This window comes from Nansenia antarctica (genome assembly GCF_963989245.1).
Source record: "Nansenia antarctica genome assembly, chromosome: 12".
NCBI lineage: Eukaryota > Metazoa > Chordata > Actinopteri > Argentiniformes > Microstomatidae > Nansenia > Nansenia antarctica.
The window spans coordinates 27,395,790-27,418,289 of NC_137682.1; the positions used below are offsets into that span (position 1 = coordinate 27,395,790).

Below are 22,500 nucleotides of genomic sequence, written 5' to 3' on the forward strand. Positions count from 1 at the left end.
CTCTGTCTGGCCCAGGCCTTGCTCAAGTGTCCAGTTCCCAAGACCCTCGGTACTTGGGACCATGTGGGGTCCACGGAGGGGGTCGGACCCCCTAGCCTCAGAGAGAGCATCATGTCCTGGCTGCTCATGAACAAACAGAGTGAGGAAGCTGAGGAGAGTTCCAGACCACACCCCATCATCTGCAGGTGAGGGTCGTCTGCTCTCTGGTCCTAAATCTATCGTCCTTGTTTTGACCAATTGTTTTCACATGTTCCTGATATGTGTGTGTCTTTATTATTCTCTGCACAGGGACTTTCCCAATAATCTCATCCCCAGAATCCTGGTGGCTTTGACACTTAAAGACACCAGAGCTGGCATGATGTTACTCTTTGGTGCGCGAGGTCTCGAGAGGTGAGACCAATGTTTTTCCTGAACTAAATGGGTTCATCATACTATGGGCATCATGTCATCATTATGATAATAATGCTTCCTTTATTAGTGTGTATGGTAATATATGGTAAGAATTACTATATTAATTATGACTATACAGTATATGGTAATATTACTTCCTTTAATCCATCACCTGTTAACCCTCCCCCCTCCCCTTCCCATGTGTCCCCAGCACTACCTTAATTAGGCCCCTATACTTTCTTTTATTTATTTATTTGTGTCTTTTTATTATTACTACTCGATCTTTTCAGTTTGTAAAGCGTCTTTGAGTGTCTAGAAAAGCGCTATATAAGTCTAGCACCTAGGGATGCTGCTTGGTGCTCCCCGAGCTCGCGAGTCACGACCCGTCCCACAGGATGGATAAAAAAGGGATACATGGATATATTATTAGCAAAACGACATTTATTCATAAATAAAGATGAACGACCAAATTATTGTGTGCAAAACAAAAGAAACAAATGCAAAATCAAATGACTGCTCTTTAAGAATGAAAGTCTGTCCGACTCCTTTAAACACAATGAAATCAACTGACATCTCTTTAAGCACTAACTGAATGTCTGTTCTTTAAACACACTGAAATAAACGGACATCTCTTTAAGCACTAACTGAATGTCTGTTCTTTAAACACACTGATATAAACGGACATCTCTTTAAGCACTGCTCTGTTCTGTAAACACTGAAATCAACTTAAAAAAAAAAAGCTGTTGGTGCGCAAGAGCGCCTTCATGCGGCTGATCTGCCGCGCAGCATGCATTTTGACGACGCATGCGCACTGGCGCACCAGTTATGTGCACCCCTGATTATTATTATTATTATTATTATAATCAGTGTCAACACAGTTCCATTCTGCTTCAAACTTGCCTCAGTTTGAATCTTTTCCCCTCTGTTAAGTGTGCTGAGCCCAGACCATCATGTAGCATCGGTGGAATCTAAAGACCCCCTGAGTGAGATTGAGATGCTGTACCTCCAGTTCAGCTTTGACCAGATGCCGTCTGAGCCCGTAGACAAAGTCCAGGGAGGGACGGTGGCCTCAGCTGCCGCCCAGCTCACAGTCTTCCCCAGTCTCAGAGACGAGATGGAGCAGGGCCTGTTGCTTGTAGCAGACCACCTGCTTAACTGCTACTCCCCTGATGTGAGTCCCTGCTTGACCAGTCTGTGTATTCATGCGTGTGTGTAAGTGTGTCTGTTTGTGTCTCTGTTTCTCTACTACAGTCTGTGTGTGTGTGTGTGTGTGTGTGTGTGTGTGTGTGTGTGTGTGTGTGTGCGCACGTGTGTGTGTGTGTGTACAGTACCAGTCAAAGGTTTGGACACACTTCTCCATTGGGAAAGTGTGTCCAAACCTTTGACTGCTACTGTACGTGTATGTGCTTGTTCAGAATAGAACAAGTCAGTCTTTTCTTTCTGCTGTCTTCTGCCCCTCAGTCTCAGACCACTCCACCTGACTGTCTGGTCCACTGCTCAAATCTCCTGACTGGGGTCTTAGCGGGGTACGTCTCTGCTGGAATTCTGACAGAAGAAGACGCCTACCACTCTCCACTGTTCCAAAAGGCCAAGGTAGTCGGAACTACCAAGGTCGTCCTCATTGCATGTTGATGTTTTCCATATACAGTAGACTGGAAGCAGGATGTAATCAGGGTTCCCACGGGTCCTTGAAATCCTTGAAAGTTTGTGAATTTGAGCAAAAGAAATCAAGGTCTTAAAAGTTTTGGGAAAATAGACATGGGTCATTGAAAGTGCTTGAATTCCCCTCTCTCTCTCTCTCTCTCTCTCTCTCTCTCTCTCTCTCTCTCTCTCTCTGTTTTTAATTGTTGTCAGTGAGCGGATAGTTCCTATTATATAAATCCTCATCTAGATCTGTCTCAAACTATGCCGTGTTGGGTCCTTGAATTTGAGGGAATTGAGTCTTGAAAGTCCTTGAAAGGTGCTTGAATTTGATGTTTCAGAAGCTGTGGGAACACCTGTGTAATTCATGGTGTATTTTGTTGCCTTTCTGCAGTCGCTGGTTCAGGACTTTAGTGAGTACATCTCTAATGTGAAGGTGAAGATGGGGGAGGAGGGCACAATGGCTACCCTCAGGTCTGCCATGCGCGTGTGCGTCCAGTGTGTCAGCAGAGAGGTTCAGGTGAGACGAGTCGTCGTCGCCCTTGTCATCTTCACCGTCCGCACTTTCTCTTCTCCTCTCACACATGCCTGTAACACTCTCTCCTCTCACACATGCCTGTAACACTCTCTCCTCTAGGACAACATGAGCCGCGTCTCTTGCAACTTGTTCATGAGAATTCTCCCTGCAAGACTTCTGACTGAACTCGCAGAAATATGCAAACTGCTGGTGAGTCATGGATAGGGCTTTCACACCGCCGTGCCAGCTCCCGTTCCCGTTCTGGAACCTCCGAACCTCGGTGCTGTCTGGCGAACCAGCCCCGCGTTCATACCAGATTCAGATTCAGATAACGTTTATTGCCATTATGCTTGACACATATAGGAATTTGCTTTGGCATTACAGTAGGTGCGTTTATGCTTTTTTTCACATGTATACATGAACAAAAACAAATGCAAAAAACAGGACAACACAGGACAGACAACAGTGCTTTGGATAGTGCATTGGATATATATATATATATATATATATATATATATATATATATATATATATATATATATAGTGCAGTGCAGAGTTTTTCAGAGGGTCCAGTGCATATTCAGTCCTGAGCAGACTTGAGGGCGGGGGGGAGGGGGAAGCCAGAGTCATTTAGCAGCCTGCCGGCTGAGGGGAAAGAACTGAGCCTGTGGCGGGCCTTTACTGTCTTAGGCAGCCGCAACCTTCTTCCAGAGGGAAGCAGGGTGAGGAGGCCGTGGCCGGGGTGGGAGGGGTCGGCCATGATCTTCCTTGCCCTCCTCAGAGCCCTGGTGTCGTGCAGGGAGTTGAGGGAGGGCAAGGGACAGCCGATCACCCTCTCTGCTGAACGTATAACCCTCTGCAACTTGGCCTTGTCCTTGGCCGTTGCAGCAGGGAACCAGGTGATGATGGAGTGGGTGAGGATGGACTCTATGATGGCCGTGTAGAACTGGACCATCATGGACCTCGGCAGCCTGAATTTCCTCAGCTGCCGGAGGAAGAACATCCTCTTCTGGGCCTTCTTAGTGAGGGCCTCGGTGTTCTGCTCCCACTTTAGGTCCCGAGAGATGGTCATGCCTAGAAAGCGGCATGACTCCACGGAGGCCACCGGGGTACCTCCCAGCGTGATGGGAGGGGGCAGGGCTGCTTTCCTGCGGAAGTCCACCACCATCTCCACTGTTTTTAGAGCATTGAGCTCCAGGTTGTTAAAACTGCACCAGCTCCGCAGCCCCTCGATCTCACCCCTGTAGGCAGATTCGTCCCCCCTGGAGATGAGGCCCACCAGGGTGGTGTCGTCTGCGAACTTCAGGAGACACAGTTGTTGGTGTACAGGGAGAATAGTGCTGGAGACAGGACGCAGCCCTGCAGGGAGCCCGTGCTGGTGGACCAGGAGCTGGAAATGCTCTTCCCCAGCTTCACCCGCTGAGACCTGTCAGTCAGGAAGTCCGTAATCCACCTGCAGGTGGAGTCCGGCACCTGCAGCAGAGATAGCTGGTGCTCCAGGATGTGTGGGAGGATCGTGTTGAAGGCCGAGCTGAAGTCCACAAACAGGATCCTGGCGTAGTTGCCTGCAGTGTCCAGATGATCTAGTGCGTAGTGCAGAGCCATGTTCACGGCGTCCTCCGTGGATCTATTGGCTCTGTACGCAAACTGCAGGGGGTCCAGCACAGGATCCGTGATGAGCTTCAGGTAGGCCAGGACAAGGCGCTCCAGGACCTTCATGACGACAGAGGTCAGAGCGACGGGTCTGTAGTCGTTAAGGCCTGTGACCTTGGCCTTCTTGGGGACGGGGATGATGGTTGACACCTTGAAGCACGCTGGGACGTGACACAGCTCCAGCGAGGCATTGAAGATGTGGGTAAACACCGGGGCCAGCTGGTCGGCGCAGTGCTTCAGGACAGAGGGAGAGACGGAATCCGGACCAGCTGCCTTCCGGGGATTCTGCCTCTTGAACAGCCTATTTACCTCTCGCACTGTGACAGAGAGAGGGGGTGGGGAAGGGGAGGTGGGGGGGGCGGGTGAGGAGGGGGGAGGGAGGGGAGGGGAAGGGGGGAGGGTGGGGGTAGCAGGAGGGACATTGGCCCCACTGGGGGACGGGGGTGGTGGTTGTAGCCGGGGGGGGTGGAGGGAGAGGGCGGGGGTGGGCGGGAACCTCTCTTTCTCAAACCTTCTCGTTCAGCTTGTTAGCGAGAGGGAGGTTGTCAGACATCAGTGGGGACTTGGGTTTGTAGTTGGTGGTGGTCTTTTGGCCTTTCCAGACAGAGGCGGAATCCCCCTCAGAGAGCTGTTGCTGCAGCTTCTCCGAGAAGCGATGCTTCGCCTCCTTCACTGCTTTGGCGAACCTGTACATGGCCTGCTTGACCCGGTCCACGTCCCCACTGCGCCTAGCCACCTCCTTCTCCGACCTCAGACGCCTGAGTGGGGATGAAAACCAGGGCTTGTCGTTGTTAAAAGACTTCCTGGAGCGGAGGGGGACACACACCTCCTCGCCAAAGCTGATAAATGATGTCACAGTGTCTGTATATACATCCAGATTGTTACCAGCCTCTGGCCCCGCCCACTCCACCAAGTCCCGGTCACAGCCTGCTCTCTCTAACCAGGCGCAGAGTCGCTCGCATGCCTCACTGGACCACACCCTGAAACGCCGTACAACAGGCTTAGAGAGTTTTAACCTCTGCCTGTTGCGAGGGATCAGGTGTATGAGGATGTGGTCACTGTAGCCCAGCGCGGCACGGGGGACAGAATGGTAGGCTTGATCCAGAGTGTTCACCCCCCGGGTGGGACACGTGACTTGCTGCCTGTATTTGGGGAGCGCCCGGCTAAGATTGGCCTGGTTAAAGTCCCCCATAACAACAACAAAACTGTCCGGGTAATTACGTTCCACACTCATCAATTGCTCTGCCAGTGTGTCTACTGCTGCGGTGACGTCAGCATCAGGTGGAATGTAGACACATGCGAGAATGAATGAGCTGAACTCACGGGGGGAATAGAATGGACGACAGAGGATGAATAGGGATTCTATAGCCGTGGAACAGTGTTTGTGGAGCACTGTCACCTCGGAACTCCAGCGCTCGTTTACGAAGAACAGTAACTAGGGATGCTCCGATTTATCGGCCACCGATTTAAATCGGCCGATTTCACTCCAAATGACTCGATCGGTGATCGGCAAAAATGGCCGATCGCAAAAACCGTTTTTTTTTTTTTTTTTTTTTTTTTGGGGAAGACAGATAACTGAACAGAAAACATAGGAGGACGTAACAGTATGTAAACCATGAAGGCCACGTTTATGATGTCTTTTATACAGCCATATCGACTGACTTGGGCTTCAGGCCCTAACTGGGTGATAGGCCAGACCTTTACTATGCCATAAAAATGGGTCTGCGTTTGCTTGGTGCCTAATGGATCAAAACTTTTGTCTAAAAACCAAAAAATACTTAGGCTATCCAGTCAGTTATGTATTTAAAAAAAAATCGGTATCGGTATCGGTTGATCTTGAGGAAACAAATCGGTGATCGGTATCGGCCCCAAAAATCCAGATCGGAGCATCCCTAACAGTAACCCACCACCCCTAGACTTGCTCACCGCCTCGAAGTCTCTGTCAGCTCGGAACGCGGAGAATCCCTCTAGCTCCACAGCCTCGTCGGGAACAGATGGCGACAGATGGGTCTCCGTGAACGCGAAGACAGCCGAGGAGTGAAAGTCGCTGCTCCTCGCAACGAGACACCGGAGTTCATCCATTTTATTACATAGGGAGTTCACGTTGCTCAGGAATATACCCGGTAGTGGTGGTCGCGTCCCCCTCCGCTGTAGGCGAACCAGGCAGCCGGCTCACCGACCTCGCTGCCTCCTGATCCACCTCAGAGCACTGGCGAAAAACGCGGTCCCCCTCACAAGCATATCCAGAATGTCCATGGAGCGGGTGAGTAGTTTGGGGAAGATGTCCGGTGGGGTTAAACCCCCGATGTGCAGTAGTTCGTCCTTTGTGTACGACGTTAGGCAGGACACAGAGACAGCACAGAACAGACAGAACACAACAAACTGTAACGCCATAGCTGCCATTGGCGGTGCCATCTTGGATCTCGCTCACACTCGCGACCAGTTTAAGCGGAACCATCAAGATGGCGGCTACTTCACTGGAAATGAGGATGATATCTTCCACTACAGTATCTGAAATAAACACTATTTTGTATGAAAAAACAACAACAAAGGACACTTTCGAAACATTTTCTCTTACTAGCCAGCTACTCTGATGCTAGAATAAAAATGGCCACGAAGGCCGACAAAATCAACAAAAAACAAACAAACGCGCACGTGCGTGAATGCGAACTTCGGGCTATTCCTATTCTAGTAACAGAGCAGCTGGATAGTAAGAGAACGTGTTTAGAAAGTGTCTTTTGTTTTTTTTCATACAAAATAGTGTTTATTTCAGATACTGTGGTGGAAGATATCCCCGTTTCCAGTGAAGTAGTCGCCATCTTGTTGTGACATTTTGGTGTAGAACGTGTCATATGACACACCCACTGACGACGTCACGGTTCTAGTTTTTGGTTCCCACTTGAGAACCACTATTTTCTGGTTCCTGCTTGCAAACCAACTTTTCAGGTTCCGAACCAATTTATTTTCGGTCTGAACGCGCCGGCCGGTTCCAGACTAGGTCTGGGAACGGAAACCAGCACAGAGCCTTGGCGGTGCGGAAGCCCTAAAAGATTATCTTATTTGCCATATTAACCGTCATTTTCACTTGTAATTCTGTAAGAGCCCTCTGTATTGACGCCTCCATGTGTGTGTTGTCCCCCCCCGCCCCCCCCAGCTTAGCAGCTCCTGGAAGAAAGGCAGCGTGGTGGTGGAGGAGGAACACGGAGAGGAGGACTGGGACATGACCAGAACACAGGCGGACCAGCATGACCTGTTTGATGACGGTCACACACCACACACCAGCACCAACACACCACACACCAGCACCAACACACCACACACCAGCACCAACACACCACACACCAGCACCACAGGAACTCACAGACAGAACAGGGACCCCACCGACACCCAGTGTGTCTCAGGTAAGTGAACAATATCCCTTTAACCTTCTTAACTTCTTTTGTTTTTGTTTTTGTTTTGTTCTTTGAATCTGATGAGTCATAAAGTGATAAGAGTAGAGAGGTCACTCATTCTCTTCCTGTGCATCTATTGAAGTGATCAGTGTTCATGGCGTATCCCCTCTCTGCCCCTCTCTCAGGGGCCAGGAGTCTGCTGTCTGAGGAGCGCCTGGCCAGGCAGGACCTCGCCTTCCTGGCCACTCTGGAGTTCCTGTCTGTCTGTGCCTCGTCTGAGCTCCTCCACGGCCTCGCCTTCAAACCTCCTGAGGTCCGACGCAAGCTGCTGCTACTGGTGAAGGAGATGGACTGCAACCAGCCTCTACACCTCAACATGGTGAGTGACCACAACCAGTTTCTACACCTCAACATGGTGAGAGACCACAGCACTATATAACGAGGTTATAGATGCACATCTAAAAGTTATTCCCTGAACCCCTTATGATCATGTAGAAATAATGACAGACAATACTAGACTTATTTTAGGTGGGCTTGCTTCAAGTCCAACTCTTGAAATTCCTTATTATTATTATTGTTTATTATTATTATTATTATTATTATTATTATTATTATTATTATTATTATTATTATTATTATTATTATTATTATTATTATTAGTGGGCTTGCTTCAGCAATTCATTCCACAAGACTAAAACTAAAGGCAGAAAGACCCACGAACAAACAACAACTGAAGACAGCTGCAGTAAAAGACCTGGCAAAGCATCACAAAGGAGGAAACCTAGCATTTGGTGATGTCAATGGGTTCCAGACTTTAGGCAGTCGTTGCCTGCAAAGGGTTCTTTACATTTGAGCCCCTGAAAAATGGGGACTGCGTGTAAAAATGGTTCCAATTGCTAAACGTTTCATACAATATTTTTGTTCAACCCCTTGAATTAAAGCTGAACGTCTGCACTTCAATCACTGCATCTCGATTGTTTCATTTCAAATCCATTGTGGTGGCGTACAGAGCCAAAATTATGGAAAGTGTGTCAGTCCAACTATTTTTGGACCTTACTCTATCTATCTATCTTTCTATCTATCTATCTATCTGTCTATCTGTCTATCTGTCTGTCTGTCTGTCTGTCTGTCTATCTATGTATACAGTATCTAACCTCTCATCTACCTGCCTACACTCTGACCATCCTTTATGGATTGGTCCATCCTACTATCTCACTGTCTTCCAGGAAGCTGTTAGAATACTGTTAGGATAATGTTGTGTTCTTTTCTTGTCCTCTTCCAGTATCTTGTTCTTCTGAAACAACTCCCCGCAGAGACGACATCACTGGCCCCTGAGGAGTTTGACTCTCTACTGAAACCTCTGGCGTAAGAAAGGCTTCTGTTTCTACCACTTCCATCACTACCTCCCCTGCCGCTTGACTCAGTTGTCTCTTTAGGGATATTCCTAAAATGCAGTCAACTAGGAGGGAGCTGCAGGTGCCCTTGAGCAAGGCACTTAAACCCCTAATTGCTCCAGGGGCGCCGACTATGGCTGACCCTGTGCCTATTTATTTTTTATTGTATACTCTAAATGATTGACTCAAAGGGTCAGGTTTTGCACGGTTAGATGCTATTAGCTGATGTGATTTATTATTATTATTATTATTATTATTATTATTATTATTAATCCTTTATTTAACCAGGGTAGTCATATTGAGACAGTAGCCTCTTTTTCAAATGAGCCCTGTCCAAGAAACTTAATTAAAAAAGACACCACATAAAGTATAAAAACATACAATATACAACATCAAATAACAACAAACACGTGACAGTGATGATGACTGTGTTTGGTCTGGCAGGGACCTGTGCTCTCTGTACCGCCAGGACCAGGAGGTGTGTGCCAGTGTGCTCCTGGGCCTGCTGCCCTCCATCCGCAGTCTGGGCCACAGCCCCTATCCACCGGACGACATGAGACACGTCCAGGGTGCTCTGCTCCAGGTGGTGTCTGGCTTCTGGTCAGTCAGCACCATCGCTCTTGTTCTGATTAGTTAGTCATTACAATAGTTTTTGAAATATCGAATATTTTAGATTTGGGCCCAATCCCGATTCCCTTTTCTACCCCTATGGCTCGTTTTCGAGTGTGACTCAATTTCGAGCCAATGCCTTCGAACAGAGCCACAAGCCGTCGGGGTTGAAATCTACCCCTATGAAATGGGACAACCCTTCAAGACTGATACGTCATCAGTAGTATCGTAGAAAAGCATTGACGCTCGCGACTCATTCACAACTTCACTTTTACGCTATCAATCGATCAAACAAGTCATCAAATAAAAAAGAACAATGCTTCATTATCAGACCATCACAGAATAACGGCGCTCTAACCTGTATGAAACCTGTGCTCCTACCCTGCCAGTCTGCACTGATTTAGGACAACAGTGCAACAACTTCGCGGCTGAATTTAAGTTAAATTTACGGCGTCATATACCATCAATGGGAAACATGGAAAAATGCATGACTTACAGATTTAATTTTATGACTTTCCGAAATCCGAAGTGACAGGAACGCTGGAGAAACAGCAGCTGTCCACTGCATTAATTAACTACATGTCCTTGATGAGTCTCCCGCTCACTGCCCTCCATCAAAAATGGCACATCCATCGATAATATTACATAATAACAACTGCTCGGATTAGATTGAGAGTTGTTTTGGTATAATAAGTGCCGCAATACAGATAGCGTCATATACCACCAAGGGGGGGGGGGGGAATTCGCTCCTATCATGCACATATCAGCCTGTGGATAGATAACTTTAGATAGATAACTTTACATTAAATATGTCTACCATCATCCGCTGTCAAACACCACAATTTATTTCTAAATAAACATGATTGTACATCTCTGAAATGTTAATCGCGCACCGATGTATTTCTATGGGGAAGGCTGTGCTTGACGATTCCATTGGACTGACGCCGGGGCAGAGGAACAGGGTGACTGTCACCCTGTGACAAACGCGCAGATATGAGTGCTCCGGTGTCCTGCTTTGGTAGTCTAATGGAAGTGATCAGGTAGGCTACCAGTCCTCTACTGCTAAACCCGAGCGCGCTGGACTGTGGAACTTTCTATGTTATGCATAGGCACACGCATAGGCACCTCGGCATAACAGCGATTTTTTTGTTATGCTTGTTGTAAAGAAAAGGTCTATAATGCATTGAAATGACATTAGTACATCAGACATTAGACATCAGACATGGAAATATGTCATGCGCGCCTGTCCACAAATCAGCCTGTAACGTTAGACATAGCACCTCGACATAAAAGCGATTTTTTTGTTATGCTTGTTATAAAGAAAAGGTCTATAATTCATTGTAATGACATCAAACTAAGATAATAAGATAGTTATCATAATTTTTTAAATCTTTATTAATAAGTAATTACAGAGAGAGTAAAATGATATTTCCGTATTGAATAGAGCTACATAACATTTCTGCAGATGATTTACAATGCATGCTGGAATCAAGGGGTACGGCTTCGAAACTAGTCTGGTCCTGAAATCGCTCGAAACTAAGTCATGGCTAGCCCTCCGACTTACCCCTTCCCCTCTGTGAAATATGAATTGGGACACCCCTACCCTAAATGTGAACGCGCAAAACGAAGCCATAGGGGTGAAAACGAAGCCGTAGGGGTGAATTGGGATTGGCCCTTGAACTGCTCTGTTCTGTTGTGTTCTAGTATCCTGTTCTGTTCTGTTGTGTTCTAGTATCCTGGGAAAAACAGGGAAATGCACAGGAAGTGTAAGAGCCGCTCTCGTTCGCTGTCTGCTGGCTTTACTGGAGGTGAGCACACGCGCACACGCACACACACACACACACACACACACGCACACGCACACTGTGAGAGAAAATTATTATATGTAATAAGCTACATTTAAGATTCAAACTCCATCATCTTAAGTTGGATGTCTACAGCAAGCTGTAGAAGATGATTTCCTGTTGTCACACAATAGAACCAGTTTCTCTACTTGAAGCTTGACATTGGCTAGACAACAGACACATTTAAATGATTACAATGAAACCTGTGCCATACATTTACATGGAAACTCAGAACAATGCTGAGCCACACCAGAGTGATTGCCCGGCATTATTTACTCTGTAGTCACCACTCCTCGCTTTTGTTGTGCTGTGAGGAAGGGAGGGTCAGATTCCCCCCTAACCTTCATCTTCCCCTTCATCTTCCTCAATGTTCAGATCCCCACCCCTTGTAAATGATTGGTTTAGACCTCACCTAAGGGCGGACTTGTTTATGAGGGAAACTGAGAGCATAAATACTGACATGTAATGAATGATCGTGACTTTACGAGGAACTTTGAATCGTTCAGATGCGTCTGACGAACCTGTAAACTTCCTCCTTCTGCAGAAGAATATTAAATATCTTTTCTTATACATCTTGAAACGAAACAGGCTGCCATTATTGAATAATTTGCTCTAACAACACGCACACGCACACGCACACACACACACACACACACACACACACACACACACATACACACACACATAACTTAACTGTTAGTTTCTAACAACAACTGTAGCCTATTTTCTGCACCTGCCTTTTTAGAATACTTATACTTCTATATTTCTAGAAATGAACCAGATCTTGCTGTTGTCGTTGCATGTTGTTGTTTGTGTGTTTGCGTCTATGACTAGAGCAGAGGGAGACAGAGCAGTAGGTGGTTCTGAGTTTTCACACCGCCACGCAAACAATAAACAAACACACACACAAGCAAGCACTCTCACACAGTATTTAGATATGATCATAAGTACCGTTGTATGTTTTGGGTCCCGACTTGTAATGTATGTCCCTAATACTATATTGTAATTTGTGTGTTGTGGTGTGGTTGTATGGGTTGTTGGGGGCGTTGGTTGCAGGATGTGGCCTTGTTGTCTTGTTTTGTTATGTGTGTTTTAAAAGAAAATAAAGAAACATTTGATCACAAAAAAAGAAGTACCTTTGTATAGAAACAATTACAATATACTATAATCCTGTGCCTCCCTCTGCCAGGCGGATCCTTGCTGTAAGTGGGCGGTCCTTACCCTCAGGGAGGAGGAGCTTCCTGTGTGTGTGGTCCTGCCCTCTCACCTGGCTGACTCTCACCATCATGTGCGCATGCTGGCTGCCATGAACGTGGAGAGGTCAGTTTAACCCTAATATACATATATATGTTATATATATATATATATATGTTACGGTACATGTGGGAATACGGTACATGTGGGAAAACTAGGGTTAGGGTTAGGTGCTAGGGTGCTAGGGTGCTACGGTTAGGGTTAGGGTTAGGGTTAGGGTTAGGATTAGGGTTAGGGTTAGACATGCCAGCATGTACCAAGTCGACGTAGCACCTAACCCTAACCCTAGTTTTCCCACATGTACCGTATTCCCACATGTACCGTAACATATATATAATATATATGTTATATATAATATTACATAATTATAATGATATTATAAAATATATGACATAATAGAATATAATATGACATAATTATATGTCATATATTAACATTATATATAACAATATGTGACGGCAGCTGGTGAAACCGTAAACAAGTCGGCAACCAATCAAATTGTTCTGACTTTTATTCAGAAACATTTAAATACATTTCAACGTTGTTGAAAATCAATGACGCACTCGCTAGTCAAGACAAAATATTGCAATGCAATGGATTGGGTGAGTAATCCCCACTACTACCTAGTTAACTATGACACTACTTTACATTGTTAGCAAGGCTCACAAAACAAGCTGTGTTTAGTGGACTAGCGAGTGTGTCGTTGATTTTCAACAACGTTGACATTTATTTCGATTTTTCAGAATACAAGTCTGAACATTTGATCAGCTGCTGGCTTGTTCCTGGTTCCACCAGCTGCTGTCACATATGATGTTTCCATGTTTCACTTATCTGCCGTGCCTGCTCCTCCTTGTATAGGCTGTTTTTGGAGATGACCCCTGACAGTTTAGAGAAGAGAAAGATGCTTCCATTGAAACACCAACAGACAGCCTTTGAGAACGTGTACCTGAGAGCCCAGGAAGGGATGAGGAGCCTGGTAAGACTTTCACCTGGAGGTCTGTAGATGTTTGACAACTAGCCCACACTCACCATCTCTTGCTTTTGCTTGTGTGTGTGTGTGTGTGTGTACGTGTACGTGTACGTGTACGTGAACGTGTACGTGTACGTGTGTGTGTGCGCGTGCGTGTGTACGTGTGTACGTACATGTGTGTGTGTGTACGTGTGTGTGTGTGTGTGTGTGTGTGTGTGTGTGTGTGTGTGTGTGTGTGTGTGTGTGTGTGTGTGTGTGCGTGCGTGTGTGCGCGTGGTACAGAAAAACTGCTCGGCTGAGGACCTAATGGACGAGACATTTAACCGCAAGGCTACCCTGCTGAAGAGTGTGTCTGTGGTGCTGTGCTGCAGCCCCGTCTGTGAGAAACAGTCCCTCTTCGCTCTCTTCCAGTCCTACAAGGAGAACAACATAGAGGAAACTCTCATCAAAAAGGCAAGGGTTACTCTGAGAGCTGCCACTGGCCAGTCTCAACACTTAACACCCACTGGCCAGTCTCAACACTAACACCCACTGGCCAGTCTCAACACTAACATCCACTGTCCAGTCTCAACACTTAACACCCACTGGCCAGTCTCAACACTAACACCCACTGGCCAGTCTCAACACTTAACACCCACTGGCCAGTCTCAACACTTAACACCCACTGTCCAGTCTCAACACTAACATCCACTGTCCAGTCTCAACACTAACACCCTATGGCCAGTCTCAACACTTAACACCCACTGGCCAGTCTCAACACTTAACACCCACTGTCCAGTCTCAACACTAACACCCACTGGCCAGTCTCAACACTAACATCCACTGTCCAGTCTCAACACTAACACCCTATGGCCAGTCTCAACACTTAACACCCACTGGCCAGTCTCAACACTCAACATTTTGTAGATATTTTTCTGAATTAGACTCTAAAGAGTTTGAGTCCTAAAAACTTTTAGTAAAAGTTCGTGAATTTATTATTTTTTATTAAAAAACAAAGATGAACCGGAAATTGTGTTGTATGATAGTGGTCTAGTCTATTGCAAACTAAAACTGTTAAGTTAAAGGTGTCACTGATGTAAACGGTTACAGCTCGAAGTGGCGGTGAAGTCTGGAAAAATATTGACACAGTCTTTAAAAAGTCTTAGAAAGGCGTTGAAATTAACCTCAAGATTCCTGTATATACCCTGTTCACTGTCCAGTCTCAACACTAACACCCACTGTCCAGTCTCAACACTGACATTCACTGTCCAGTCTCAACACTAACATCCACTGGCCAGTCTCAACACTAACATCCACTGGCCAGTCTCAACACTAACATCCACTGTCCAGTCTCAACACTAACATCCACTGGCCAGTCTCAACACTAACATTCACTGGCCAGTCTCAACACTAACATCCACTGGCCCGTCTCAACACTAACATTCACTGTCCAGTCTCAACACTAACATCCAGTGTCTCACAACTGTTGTAGTGTCTCTGAAATCACTCTCTCTCACCCCTGTAACCATTTACATTTCACACATCTCAATCTTCAGCTGCTTTACATTGTATGGGTTTCACTCTGCCGAACCAACATCAATATGTACAGTCATCCAGAAAAAGATAGAACACCCCATGAAAACGTCTTCAAATCTTTTTCAACATATTTAAACATGGACATTTGATCTTAATTTTAACAATATTGAGAGATGCAGGTAATATAAATAAACAAATAAAAGAGATTTTTCTTTTTTAAAACATTATTTGTCAAATGTAATTAATAGAAATGCTAACTTCCTCTGAGGAAAAAAGTTATTTACATGTGGTGTCCTAATCAGCCATTCCACTGTCCGGAAAATAATTTACGTTAAGTGGAGAATATTTCAAACAACTGCCAACATGGCCAGGCCAGGCCGTCCTAGCAAGTTCATCCCAAGAGCAGACCGCAGGATGCTTAACGAAGTCTCCAACAATCCTAAAATGTCATCACAGGAGCTACAGGTGGCTCTTGCCACAGTTTATGACAAAGTACATGCGTCTACCATCAGAAAGAGAAAGCACAAGTCCATACTTAGTTTCTTGGTACATTTGTTTTTTGACAAATTAGTTGTTAGATTTAAGCAATATCACACGAGGGAGTGTGTTATACCGAATCACAGCCGTGCTGATATTCAGTATAACACACTCCCTCTCGTGTGATATTGCTTTTATACAACAGTTCTACAGCGCAGTTTATTAGTTAACAGTAATAAGTGACAACAGATTATGATTTGTTTGTTTATTTAATCATTTATTTTGGATATACTGTATATCAGCACTCATGGAATGCCTCTTGTCCAATCAAATTACTTGGTCGGAACTAACTGTTGTATAATAATAAATATAGAATATAGTTAGTTATATAGTTATACTGTTAGGTGCAGACCTATTTTTTGCTTCAATTACATCACCTTTATCACCTTGTTTGAAAGAAGATCAAATATTATATATAATATGTCCATATTTCTTATAAGAAAATAACTAAATATTTCATGTGGTGTCCTAATCTTTACACGTGACTGTAGCAACGGTCCGCTAGTGTCACTTCTCATTTAAAATCCATTGTCTGCTTACTGTCGTGCTGTGTCAGTGTACCATGGTACTGCTTACTGTCGTGCTGTGTCAGTGTACCATGGTACTGCTTACTGTCGTGCTGTGTCAGTGTACCATGGTCTGCTTACTGTCGTGCTGTGTCAGTGTACCATGGTATTGCTTACTGTCGTGCTGTGTCAGTGTACCATGGTCTGCTTACTGTCGTGCTGTGTCAGTGTACCATGGTACTGCTTACTGTCGTGCTGTGTCAGTGTACCATGGTACTGCTTACTGTCGTGCTGTGTCAGTGTACCATGGTACTGCTTACTGTCGTGCTGTGTCAGTGTACCATGGTCTGCTTACTGTCGTGCTGTGTCAGTGTACCATGGTATTGCTTACTGTCGTGCTGTGTCAGTGTACCATGGTATTGCTTACTGTCGTGCTGTGTCAGTGTACCATGGTATTGCTTACTGTCGTGCTGTGTCAGTGTACCATGGTATTGCTTACTGTCGTGCTGTGTCAGTGTACCATGGTATTGCTTACTGTCGTGCTGTGTCAGTGTACCATGGTACTGCTTACTGTCGTGCTGTGTCAGTGTACCATGGTATTGCTCCAGTAACAGTGAGTCTGGCGGTCTCTTCCCAACCCCCCAGGTCCTGGGCAGTGTGTCAAGAGCTCTGGGCTACAGGAGTGTAGAAGGCTTCATCAACTCTCACTTGTACTACCTGGTGGCAGAATGGCTCAGCCAGAGACAGACTGACTCCCACTACACCCTGGAGTCCTTCCCCTACACACTGCTCAACCACGCAACACTCAAGGACTTCTATAGGTCAGATTATGTCTTCACCACACCAAAATCATTATTCTGTCATGTTTGTCCTTTGCTTTAGCTCATTAGTAAGCTAATGCACATGTTGAATGCTACGGTCTGGAAAACAACGTTCCCTCCATATTTCTTTGACCTATCTACTCGTTTTCGAACAGGAGATATGAATTATTTGATGTGTATTTCTATTGTTGTAGTTTTATATCAAATATGCTGAGAATTGAAGTCCTTGTCTCTACATTCTGGGAAATCGAGCACTAACGAAGGCCTTCCCTTCCTGTAAGAGATGTGCCAATGACTGTGGCGTATCTAACAATACAGTCTGCCTGTGGACAGTGAGGCCAATAACTTGTTGTGCAGATTCACATGATTGGTTAACCAAGAGTAGTGACCTCAGAAGGCAGTCTTCTATAAATGTGTGTCCTTCTCACAGAATTAGTTTTTGAGCTCATGTAACTTTGCTTAATAAAAGGCCTCATTTGAGCCAATTGATTTAAGCTCTTTGTGCTTTTCTATGACTACTAAATCTACTAAGAATCAATGAAATCCACAACACTATCTTTTATCTGTTCTCTCTCAGCTCCTCCTACCAGGTGCTGGTTCCCCACCTGGTCTTCCTGGATGACTTTGAGCAGGTGAGGTCGATCGGAACATACCTGGGGAAGGACTGGAAGGAGCTGCTGGCCCACTGCTTCCCTAAGATCATGGTCAACATCCTGCCCTACTTCGCCCTGTCAGGGCAGGACACCCAGGTGGCCCAGCAGAGAGACAAGGCTCACAAGGTTTATGACCTCCTGAAAGATGCCAACTGCCTGGGAAAACTGGTGAGGAGACGCAACCACGGCCCTGTCTGGAGCTAGCCGGACACCAGGTTGTAGTAGCAGGGTAGTATACTGTATACAGGGTAGTATACTGTAGTATACAATGAAGTAGAGTATAGTTTTGTAAGTTTATTTGGATCCCCATTAGCCATTAACCAATGGCTACTATTAGTGGGGTCCACACAAAATCAATACATTACAGTATAATACAATACAATACCATAATAATACACTATAATACAACAACATACAACATAGAAATAAAATAGTGATCTCAGTTAAGATGATGTCACTGCTTGTGACGGACGAGATGTGGGAGATTGTGTCGGGGCTGGTTGTTCATAACTCAACAATATGCGCCAGACATAGTTTTCTACAATGTAAGATTGTACGTCTCATTCATTACACTAATGCTACAGCAAGGAGATTTTCGTGCACAAGTGATGCATGTAGCCGCTGTGGATAATCACCTGCTGATCTGCTCCACATGTTTTAGACCTGCCCGCCTAGCTAGATGCCTCGTACTTCTCACATGTTTTAGACCTGCCCGCCTAGCTAGATGCCTCGTACTTCTCAAATGGAAACACGTTTCGCCAGCCACCCACACTAGATGGATAAAGGATGTATTACACTTCATCAAACTAGAGAAGATTAGATTTTCCCTGAAAGGTTCAGACAATTTTGACATGGACACCCTTTCTGGATGATGTAAACTGTTCTCTATTAAACTCTGCTATGAGGGAGGGAGGGAGGGATGAGGGATGCGTATTCATGGTTGTTTGTTATGTTGAATAATTGAATAACTATGCTGAATAATTGTAAAACCCAATAAACAGATTACATTTTTTTTAAAAGAAGAAAAAAAAGATGATGTCACTGTGCAGGGCTAAGCTAGCTACTGTATGATTAGCATATTTCTGCTTGGGTACTAGAACTGTTTGTTGTTTAGCCAACGTCTTGTGATATTAAACAGGTTCTGTATAGCAGCAGGGTAGTGAAGCTGTGATAGATGCGTTAACAGCAGTCTGTATAGCAGCAGGGTAGTGAAGCTGTGATAGATGCGTTAACAGCAGTCTGTATAGCAGCAGGGTAGTGAAGCTGTGATAGATGCGTTAACAGCAGTCTAACGTCACTCACCTGTTTTGTTTGCGTAGAACTTTAGTTTCACTGTTGGACTCTCCACAGCAAATCGACAGCCTGATTCACACTAACCTGGCAGACATTGTAGTGGAGCTGTTGATGACGTTATATGAAGGAGCCAGCACTGAGGGAGACAAAGGGGACTTGAGAAGGTTTATTGGGTAATTATCAACAACACCACACTCTATTCAACCACCCTTCATTGTAGAAACAACCTTTCACTGTCTTGTGATATTCATTCCTGTAGGGAACTGGACCCAGCTCCAAACCCACCCTTCTTCAGCTCCTATGTCATCAAAGCTACGCTGGATTACCTCAGCAAGTGCCACAGCGCCAACCACAAATCTCTCGTGGCCATTTTGTCCAAGACCCCGGTGAGATAACCCTCTGATGCCGTTTCAATGGCTCAGCAGCACATGCCTTATCAATAGTTATTTTGAAATAATCGATTTTTGTATCTTCACATCACAGTTATACTTCAAGCTTTCCTTTGTCTGTTGCACACCTCACTGACTGTAGATATACCAGTCAGGGTTCCTGCGCTGGTCGTAAAAAGCCTTAACACTACGACCGCCGCGGATCGCGACCTTATTCAATCGCGATGAGGTGTGATTCAGCACTATGATAGTTTAACATAGAGAAGAGTGTACTGACGCACAAAGATCGCTGGAGGGCGATGTCACACAAGGCCGTCTGCCAGGCTCCGACGCCTTTTCCCAGAATGCATTTCGCACCGGCAAGCAGAAGGCGGTTTGAATCCTCCATTTTTAAAAAAAAAAAAAAATGCTGTAATTTTGCCTTTACAAGTGTTACCATGTCATTTTATGAAGTTTTAATATGTTTTCAGGTGAGAAAGTACCAATATATATTCTCAAAATGTGTCCAGTTTATCAAAATAACCCGTATATCTCCTCTGACGATTTTCGTCGTCGAATTCGCTAGCATGCGTTCGTAAATTCGCCCTGGAAATCTGGTTAGCACCCATGGAATGCCTCTTGTCCAATCAAATTACCTGGTCCCTTTATGACGTTGAACCCGGTGTGCGCTCCGGCGCTCTCATAGCGAATTTACGAACGCACCCTGCGGTTTCACTTTCAAGATCTAATTTTTTTGCATTGGAAAACACTTACAGAGTGAACTGTCATAATGAAAACATGACAAAGCCATTTGACTATCTTGTTCATAAACAATGGTGTCAGGACTTTTCATTTTGATGACACTGACAACTGTTGTGCAAATGTTAATAGTGATGTGAGAAATGCACCAAAGCGACTGAGAACACTGTATTATACACAACAGTGTTGTGTTGTGTATATGTGAGTGAGACTGTGGTCTACAGTGATATACAGAAAAAACATTATATACAATATTATACATATATTTTTGTTGTCAGGACTTGTTTAGTTATTGTCATTTCGCAGAGGCACCTCAGAGTCACTGCCATGACTAATCTCAAGTATATTGCAGGCAATAGACCTCCATTTATCCCTATACTTGTAGGGCAACTTAGAAACAATAAGCCTGAGGTTTGATGGGCTATCAAGCTCTTCCAGATAGTGCAAGTCTTGCATGGCATTGTTGCATCCTCTCAAATACAGTGCATAGGCCTGTAGTGACTTTCCATCTTCAGCCTTTATGCTTGGCCAGTTCAAGGCTTTATTTATATATATAATAACGTATGCATGTATGTAACGAGACTGCGGGAGTTTTCATTACTAACGAATGAAAGTTGATTATCATTATTAAAAAATAACTGTAATATATATTGCAATGTTGTCCCTTTCACACATAGTTCCAAGTAATTTCCTTGGAATCCCAAGCTGTGTTGACCAGGTATCGAGACACAACAGCAGGGGAGGGGTGGGGGAAGGGAGGGGAGGGAGGGGTTACATCACCCTCTGTAGAACATCTTCTATCTAATCGGCGCACTGTGCTAAAATGCAATGCAAACAAAACAACACAGGACAGACAGCAGTGCAGTGATGCGTTTTATATTATATTCTTTGAACAACAGAACGGGACAGGCGCCAGAAACTGCCATAATATACCATACATATATCTGCCATATATCGTACCTCCGTTTTATATTGAGAAATATGATGATAAATACATATAGGGCGGAGGTATGCTATGTGGTGTGTGGCTAGATATTTTCATGTAGCACTGTGACTGCGGGGGAACCCGATGTCTTTGTTCATTGATCGGAAACGATCGAGAGCCATTAACCCTCCCCCCATCAAGCGCATGTCTTATTGAGTCAACACGAGTTGACTCGCTGGAACGAGACAGACTGATACACCTCTGCCATATCATACATCGGTCCCACATGTATTTATTTACCATCATATTTTTCAATATAAAACGGTATGATATGGCAGATATATATGGTAGCCTACATTGCAGTCGTCCCGCAGTTCTAGTAGATCGCCGACATCATGTTATTTGATGTACATTTCACGGCAAGATAATTCCGATTTGTGGCAAACACCCAACAATTGTTCGTTCACTAAACATTATAACATGAACACAGTTATAGCACCAGTTCCTAGCACCTAGTTTCCTAGCACCAGGGGAGCCCCCCCTCCCAAATTTCGTTGTTTGGTACCTGTACTATATCAATGACAAATAAAGACCATTCATTCATTCATTCATTCAAACAATGACAGTTACAGTCTCGCTCAAACTGTAGCGAGATTAGGAGACTACTAATTGAGAAAAAGAAAAGAAAATACATGAAAGAAAGGAGAGAAAGAGTACAGAATGATAAATCCGCTAATGTGTGTAATGAAAAGTGTGACAATGTTGAAAGACATGATGTCATAATCAAAATATAAAACCTGGTTGGATAAAATAAGATTCTGTTGTGATTGTGTTGACATTGTTGTGATGTCAAAAGAGATCTTGGTTATGTAATGTGTAAAGTGGAGAGGAGATTGATCGGAACTGCGGGAGTTTTCATTACTAACGAATGATGGTTGATTATTATTATACAAAAATAATAGTAATAAATATTGCAATATTGTGTTATCATAGTTATGAGCTTCACAGTGATAACGTCTGTTTATTTGTCGCCCGTAACATCAGCAGACAATCGACTGCTGTAAGCTTGTAAGCGTTGAAACCTGCTTGGCAGCTTTGAAACCCGCTTGGCAGCTTTGAAACCCGCTTGGCTCGCTCATGAATTGGCAGCTATTGTTTGCTAATGGGAAACGATCAATAAGATTACCCTCCCCCGTGTATCAACCATCAAGTGATTGTAACTCACTTTAGAAACTAGTTCTTAGCCTACACGTTTCTTTGTCAAATACATGCTCTGCATGTTTCTCTAAAATGCATAAAGTTCCTATAAGCAGAGAAGTGGGGAAATTATTAGAGCAATCTGATGAAGCTTGAGTCAGCTGAGAACGAACTATGGAACAGATTAAATGCTATATATGGAGAGGAGATTGATTGAGACTGCGGGAGCTTTACTAATGAATGAAAGTTGATTATCATTATT

General features: G+C 44.7%; 1 protein-coding gene across 5 annotated transcripts in view; it reads left to right on the plus strand.

Moving 5' to 3' along the window:
- atm (ATM serine/threonine kinase) overlaps positions 1–22,500 on the plus strand; it is a gene marked incomplete at its 5' end in the record, with an annotated part of 64,734 nt that overhangs the window by 4,987 nt on the left and 37,247 nt on the right. For all 5 annotated transcript variants that reach the window (XM_080542654.1, XM_080542655.1, XM_080542658.1 and 2 more), the window contains 18 exons: positions 1–185; positions 289–390; positions 1,330–1,561; positions 1,852–1,983; positions 2,426–2,551; positions 2,669–2,758; positions 7,356–7,602; positions 7,779–7,972; positions 8,876–8,958; positions 9,432–9,587; positions 11,329–11,404; positions 12,630–12,760; positions 13,553–13,670; positions 13,947–14,117; positions 16,868–17,043; positions 17,621–17,864; positions 19,047–19,162; positions 19,249–19,375. The exon at positions 1–185 is cut by the window's left edge and continues 10 nt beyond it. In XM_080542654.1, the coding sequence (XP_080398780.1) occupies positions 1–185; positions 289–390; positions 1,330–1,561; positions 1,852–1,983; positions 2,426–2,551; positions 2,669–2,758; positions 7,356–7,602; positions 7,779–7,972; positions 8,876–8,958; positions 9,432–9,587; positions 11,329–11,404; positions 12,630–12,760; positions 13,553–13,670; positions 13,947–14,117; positions 16,868–17,043; positions 17,621–17,864; positions 19,047–19,162; positions 19,249–19,375 (2,706 nt within the window). The remainder of the gene's footprint in view (positions 186–288; positions 391–1,329; positions 1,562–1,851; positions 1,984–2,425; positions 2,552–2,668; positions 2,759–7,355; positions 7,603–7,778; positions 7,973–8,875; positions 8,959–9,431; positions 9,588–11,328; positions 11,405–12,629; positions 12,761–13,552; positions 13,671–13,946; positions 14,118–16,867; positions 17,044–17,620; positions 17,865–19,046; positions 19,163–19,248; positions 19,376–22,500) is intronic.